Raw genomic sequence first — 7,306 nt, 5'->3', positions numbered from 1 at the left:
TCAAATATAATTTATTTGTTGTCATTTTCAAATATTAGTTTTTAATTTATTATATATCACATCAATCTATTAGTTTATAGTGTTTTTAACTTTTTATAATATTAATATTAATGAAAATTATAAATTTGGATATCCAAATTAAACGTCGTAGAAATGGATTGGATTGAATAAGTTTTTTTTAATTTTGACATTTAAAATTGAAATGTGAATAATTTTATTTTTAGTTCAAATGAATTTATGTTTCAAAATCGATCCAAAATGCACCGTAAACACCTCTACGAAAAGAACTTCATATAAATCTCCCGTATTGAAAAATATTCATCTTATTTTAAAGTTTTTACATTTATGTTGGATTGAATTTGGCCAAACTAAATAAAAATAATAATTTAATTAACACGTGGTAGATCGATTATAGGGGTGGAGGTGAGACGTCCATCTATTTCATGTGAGTTGAATTTCTTTATGGTCAAGCAGCGAGGTAGTATCTTGGAGATGGACATATTATGTCAGTCACTGGGGTGCAACAAGGTGACCCATTAGGATCACTCATTTTTGCTCTTGTATTACACATACTCATTCATCAGGTTAGAGATAATTGTAAGTTTCTTCTTCATGTCTGGTATCTTGATGATGAGACTATTATAGCGGATTCACATGACGTGGCTAAAACCCTTAACATCATTCGGGAGACGGGTCTAAGATTAGGTCTCAAATTGAATATTTATAAGACTAAGATATTTTGACCTTCATGTGATGGTCGTAAACTTCGTGAGGATTTGTTCCCATCTGACATTGGAAGGCCGATGTTTGGGATGAAGTTGCTTTGAGGGGATTGTTAGTCTAGATGACGACTTTATCAATGGATTATCCCTAAAATAAGTTTTTAAAGCTATTGAGCTAATGCATCTTCTACCACAACTAAGGGAACCTCAAAGTAAGTTTCATTTACTTTGATCTTGCATGGATATTGCCAAATTATTTTTTAGCCTATGAACATGTCAGCCTAATCGTATGGGGGAAGCAATTATTCGGTTTGATAAGGAGTTGTGAAAGGTGGTTGAAGACATAGTGGTTGGTGGAGGTCCTTTCTTCAGGGACCTTTAATGGAGGATGGCTTCCTTACCCATTAGAATTGGGGGATTGGGTCTGCACTCGACAGTAGAGGTTGTCTTATACATTTTTATGACTTCTAGGGCTCAATATTTGGTGTTATGAGTTCATATATTGAGAGGCATTGTAGTATATGGTATGTACTCGAATTTCGATAGAGCTTTGGATGGTCTTAGGTTTGCGATTCCAAATTTTGACCTTAACAGTCTCACTAGCAAGGACATTGTCCCTGCTAAAGCACGACATGTGTTTGGCAAGTACACTTTTTAGTATAATTGTTAAGGACATGGATGTAAAATTTTGACATAACCACAAGACAAAAAGTTGTTTTTGATTGGTTGCAAGCATGCTCAGGACTTTCTCCTTACTATTCTCATTGATGGGTTAGGCCAACATATGTCACTGGTGGAGTATCGCACTATCCTAAGATACCGTCGTATGATTCCTTTATTTTACATTGATGAAGTTCGCCTTGTTTGTCATAAGGCGTGTTTGGATACATTTAGGAAACACATGATTCATTGTAGGGAGCTTCCAGGCTTCAAATATTGACATGACTTTGTTAAATATGTTCTATTTGATATATTTTGGTGGGTTGGGGTATCTATAAAAAAAAGGAGGTACTTATGTCTTGATTGATCCACGTGAGGGGAGATCACTTAGTTAGTAGATGTTCTAGTGTATGGGTAGGTATAAGGGAAACATGCTTGTGTGGATTTGAATGTGTTTCTCCGCTGGTGTGACTGAGGGATGGAGGTTTTACTGTGGGACAAACAATTCTCAAAGTTGCTTCAAGTAAAACTATCAATCATGAGAAAACGTATTCCGACAATTAACATGCTTTCATACCATTTACTTTTGATATTTTTTGTTTACTAATATCAAAAGTAGCTGATCTTTTACAGAATCCAAAGACTTATGAATAACAATGTTGTATCTCTTAAGTATATGAATATAATTTTAAAGAGGATTGATTTTGCAATTCAAAAAATGATAGCAGCGCAACTTATTACCCATTTACCATCTATTTCTATATTATTTGTTTATCATCGCATTTGCGATATTTAAACATTAAAAAAAAAAAGACAAATTTCATTATTTGAATTTGAATAAAAACACATCAATTCAAATGCTTAAAATTATTCCAAAACTTAAAGCAAATCCAAAAGCATTTCCATGTTATCTAAAACAAAAGTGAATGGGGAAAGAGGTCTCTCAAATTAAATTTAATAGTAACTCAACTTATTCACAGCTGCATAATTGGTTTGATATAAGTGTTAAATATTTATATACACAAGTAGTAGCCTGTACAGATGGGTTGGTGATAAATATTCATATACACAAGTAGTCTATACAGATGGATTTTTTTTATCCAGAGGCATAAATGGTCTCCAAGAATTAGAGTTTCAACCTTGGTGTTGACTTCAGCCTAGCAATATCAGGTTTTGTTTAAGTCTAGTTAGGATTGGAGGGCTGATGGATTTCTTATTTCTACATACAATATTCATATTCTTCAGACTTTACAGATAACTTACCACAAAGAATACAGCAGAAAAATTATTTACAGTACTTTTATGATGCATAAGTTGATTGTTGAACAAGATAGTAATCTTCTTCTATAAAGGAAGCATCACTACACACTGAAATCCATGGATAATTGTACAAGACAATAGAATTCTGAAATCCATAATCATCTATGGTTGGCAACGGGTATCCACTCTTCAATTGACGGTTCAAGTACGGCAGAACAACTGTTTTGAGGGCACTTGAAATCAGCGACTGCAAAAATATCGACAGAGTTGAAGAGTGAGATTTTTTGTTGTTGAGATACAAAATGATTTTACAAAACTATCAATAATAGTAAACCGATGAATAATTATACCAGAAAGTTTGGTCAACGGTTCAGTTTCATACAATTTTGAATAGAAATCATGCATGGTAGCAACGATTTACCTGAATAAGATGTATGCGCAGTTTTCCTATTTTGCTCCATTTCAAGTATGCAGAAAAGTTTTGTAATCTAATCCTACCAGCAATATTGTTTCCTAAAATTTCCACAGAACATGACGCGCTAACATCCTGAAGCGTAAGCGAGAAAAACGGATCACATTAAACAGAATAATGATCATGGCAACACAAACTGAGATACATGCATATTAGTTTTCACAGAAAGATTTCTGCAAGCTTACCACTGAGAGACATGCAACAGGTATGGTTTCGCCGCTTTCTAGAACATTAATCGTTACATCTACGGAAACAGTAGCACCGATATCTTGGTAGCTCACTTGTATGACTGGTGGAGAAGATGCAGAGACATTAATCTGCATGTTGTCGTTTGGATATCGCTTGTACAATTGAGGAACTATGAATCTCCATTCGGCAGTGTTCAGAAGAGCCTGATCGGGTAGTTCATCGATAATCAATTGCATTTTACCTGCCTGAGCCCAAAAAAAAAACCACAAACTATATAAAATAATCCAACATAAACACCTGAATCCAACTTGTCATTGGGTTAACGCATGAAGGAAGTAAGACTTTTAGAAACTTACGTTGAAGTAAACTAGGGAAGCAGATTTGAACACGTTTTCGTGTATTGAAACCTTTATCATCTTTGGTAAACCACCACATGCAGAAGAAACTTTATATCCTTTCTTGTAACTTTGAGGTACTAAAATTTCGCTTGTTCTTGTGAATAAACCATTAATTGCAACTGCAACAGACGAATTACTCAACACGGGATTGCCAACAAAAGAAACATTTAGCGCAGCAGTTTCGTCTATTGAAATTTGCTTTGGAAGAGCTTGCAAAAAATTATCAAGCTTTGTTATCCCTTCTTTTATTTTCCCCGAAATTCCTTCTTCTACTGAAGATGCTATATTCTCTTCAAAAGCATCAACTAGCCTGAAACAAGCATAAAGTAGTTAATGGCATAATATCTTCATTAACTTTAGAACGAACCCTAATGGAAGGTACTCTTTTCTACTCTTACGATTCCATGCCACGTTCTAAGGAACAAAGTAGTAGCGAATAAAATTGAAATATAGACTTGGTATTATAGTTCTCTGTGAAAGAACATACGAACAGTATCACTTATCAGATTCAGAAACATGGTTTAGAAATTTGCTTACAATTGGTAAAGCCAGGCTGCTCCACCATCCAGCTTTATCGACAAATCTCCGACATAGCATCCATGATCTAATAGACTCAACTTAAGACGTCCTTCTTGGTTCTTCAAATTTAATGTAAGCCCGACTTGCATTCCTTTAACCTTCCAAACATGGCCCAGCAAAAATAAGTGAAGATACTATTGGTTAAAACTTAAACAACATATGTCGGTTTCAAAAGAGCAAGAAACAAGTATAGATATTCTTCCTTCTTCCTTTTGTAATCTTATATTAAGCTCAACACACATTTCAACCTTCGAATGTCAAGCTATAGTTGGGAACATCGAAACTATGTTTCATACTAACACTTGTAACGATATACAATCACTTAACATTTTCACGAAGTATAATTTATCAACAGGCCTAACATTTGTCACCGTTAAACCATGGTTAAATAGGGTTCATAAAATGTTTGTCAGTGTTAAACCGTAGTTAACTAGGATCTCTTACAGGACCTCTAAAAACTCGAGATAGCTATGCCAATATACATATCTCTATAGGTAGTAAATTTCAACTTCATACCTTAATTGAAGCAGTCCCACTATCAGAAATTCCAATTGGAATCAACCAAGAGCTGACAGTATACTTCCACTTCATACTCAAATCAGCAGTAGCACCTGAAACAACAACAACTATACCACTCTCTCCAATTACAACAGACGAAGAATTGACTTGAACATCCTTAATTGTGATATCAGAAAGAACAACCTTAGCCTTTCCAACAAGTGAAACTTGTGCAGAGTTCTCAATCTCTGGTAGCTTAAGAAGAACAATAGACTCAATACCTTTCTCTATCAACAAATCCTTTGCAAAATCAAGACCCTTATTAGATATAACACCAGAGACGAACCCATCTTCATAGGGTTGAACATAGCCACTTGTTGGAATGAATAGAAGGTATAACAGAAAGAATAAATTAAAGGGTGCCATGAATTTTTAGAAAGAAGGTTGTGAGAGTGAATCTTGAGGTTAGAGGGTTGTTAAGAATTGGCAAGAACATGCAACTATGAATGGATACGTAGGTAAGGGGGAATTTAGGTTTAGAAGGTTTATTAGATACTATGTGATGTTGTTGAATTATGACGGCACAGAAGAATGACTAGTGCAGTGTGTGAGCTCGAGAACCACTCAACGCGACACTTAGCGGTGGTTGCGGCCGGATTTAGAACCGACTGTTAATATTCAAGCTAATGTTTGGATATTATAAAATAAAGGGTTAATAGGTATTTATCCCTGCCATCTAAGTGTTTGATTTTAATAAAAGAACATAGATTATGAATATAAATTAAATACTTCAGTTTATTAGGTACATATATTATATTAAGTATGAAATATATTTAATTTATTAAGTGCATATTATTACATTAAATGTTTTATTTTAAATATATTCAATTTAATGAAATAATTGTATATTAAACTGAAATTAAAAAATTTAAGTAATTAATTTTGAACTTATATAAATTATGTAATATATATTTTTTGAGTTGAAAATAAATCATAAGAAACAAATTGGCCTAGTGGTAGGTGCACCGTTATGCATGTTTAAGGTCATTTGGCCACAAAATTTTGATTTTTTAAAACTTCTAATTTCTATAAAGGTTAAAGTAATAATTAAAAAATAATACGTGGAATTAAAATAAAAAGAGAAAATATATAAAAACTCAGTTGGTAGTACATATCATATTAGAAAAAAAATAAAAAGTCAATAAAACAGTGTCACGTCACATATTCTGTTAACTAAATTCACTGAGGGGACAAAATGGAAGAATTAACTGAATTCACTGAGGGGATAAGAGGATGGAATCTGTGATTTTTTTTAAGGGGAGAAATCAGAAGACCCCAAAATAGTAAGAGGTAAATACATATTCTAAAATAAATTGAGTTGAATGAAATAAGATGCCAAATGAAATAGTATGGAAGGGAATAAAGATATAATTCTATAATTTTAGTACAAAACAAAGTAAGTAGTTCATTCTACCCAAATTGAAGGGAAGACAATACGGTAGTTGTAACGCCCCGATTTTTATTAAGTGTTATTATTATTATTTTTGTAATGTTTGATTTATAATTATTTCGGTAAAATATTTTATTGTGTGTTAATCTATTATTAGAGTTTAATTATGAGAATTGTGGTATAATAGCTATTGGGCCTAGTGGTGTATATAGTAATTAAGGGAGGTGTAACAATTAAGCCCATTAGTTAGTTTTTATTTAATTAAAACAAGGAATAGAAATAGAATAGAAATAGAATAGAAATAGAATAGAAATAAGATAGAAAGAGAAAGAAGAGAAATAGAAAGAAGTATAGAGAAGGAGGAGAAAAGAGAAGAAACGAGAGAAAAGTTAGGGTTTGGAGGAGGAAGAGGAAATTGGAGAAGAAGGGCATCATCTTGATCAACCCAAGCTTGCTAGAACACTATAGAGTAACTCAATCATCATCTCTAAGGTAAGGGTGTGAGTTATCATTTCCTATAATTATGAAAATGATGGGTTTTATGTGGGTAATGGTTGTTAGAGGATATTGTTGGGTTTTGATGTTGTGATTGGATTCCTTGCTTTGAAAATGTTGTTTGTGTTCTTGATGTAGTGTTGATTGTTTGTGATTATTGAACATGTATCAATTCTTTGCAAAATGTTAGGGTTAGGTTTAGAAGAATGGTAAATAACATTGTGTGTTGTGTTGTTGTTGATGGTTTGGGATTGATGTATGTTGTGAAAAATATGTTATTGTGTTGATGAATCAAAGTATGAGTAATTTCACAAATCGTGAATTTAGGAAGTGTTAGAAATTAATTGAATGATGTTTAGAATGATGAAATAAAAGTTAAATTGTGGTTAGAATGGCTTTGTAATATTGAAAATATTGTAGTTCGTTGAATTCTGAGAATGAGACTTTTTACGGAATCGTAATCGGAGGTCCGGAAGGTATTTAACGGTCAAAAACGCATTTTCTCTGTTTTCTGCTAAATTCGCGGCGCGAAAGAGAGTTCGCGGCGCCAACTGAGTTGAAAACAGAATTCTTTTGTAAACTT

General features: G+C 33.1%; 1 protein-coding gene across 1 annotated transcript; it reads right to left on the bottom strand.

The window, feature by feature from the left end:
- Positions 1–2,352: 2,352 nt before the first annotated feature.
- Positions 2,353–5,495, bottom strand: LOC127084844 (putative BPI/LBP family protein At1g04970). Its single transcript, XM_051025365.1, has 6 exons — positions 4,797–5,495; positions 4,239–4,378; positions 3,660–4,011; positions 3,300–3,548; positions 3,064–3,189; positions 2,353–2,889 (listed from the first exon to the last, which is right to left on the bottom strand). Exons 1-6 carry the CDS (start codon positions 5,202–5,204, stop codon positions 2,683–2,685), a joined length of 1,482 nt encoding a protein of 493 aa, XP_050881322.1. The 5' UTR covers positions 5,205–5,495; the 3' UTR covers positions 2,353–2,682.
- Positions 5,496–7,306: the final 1,811 nt, after the last annotated feature.

This window comes from Lathyrus oleraceus, chromosome 5, assembly GCF_024323335.1.
Source record: "Lathyrus oleraceus cultivar Zhongwan6 chromosome 5, CAAS_Psat_ZW6_1.0, whole genome shotgun sequence".
Lineage (NCBI taxonomy): Eukaryota > Viridiplantae > Streptophyta > Magnoliopsida > Fabales > Fabaceae > Lathyrus > Lathyrus oleraceus.
This window is presented reverse-complemented; position numbering and strand designations above follow the sequence as displayed.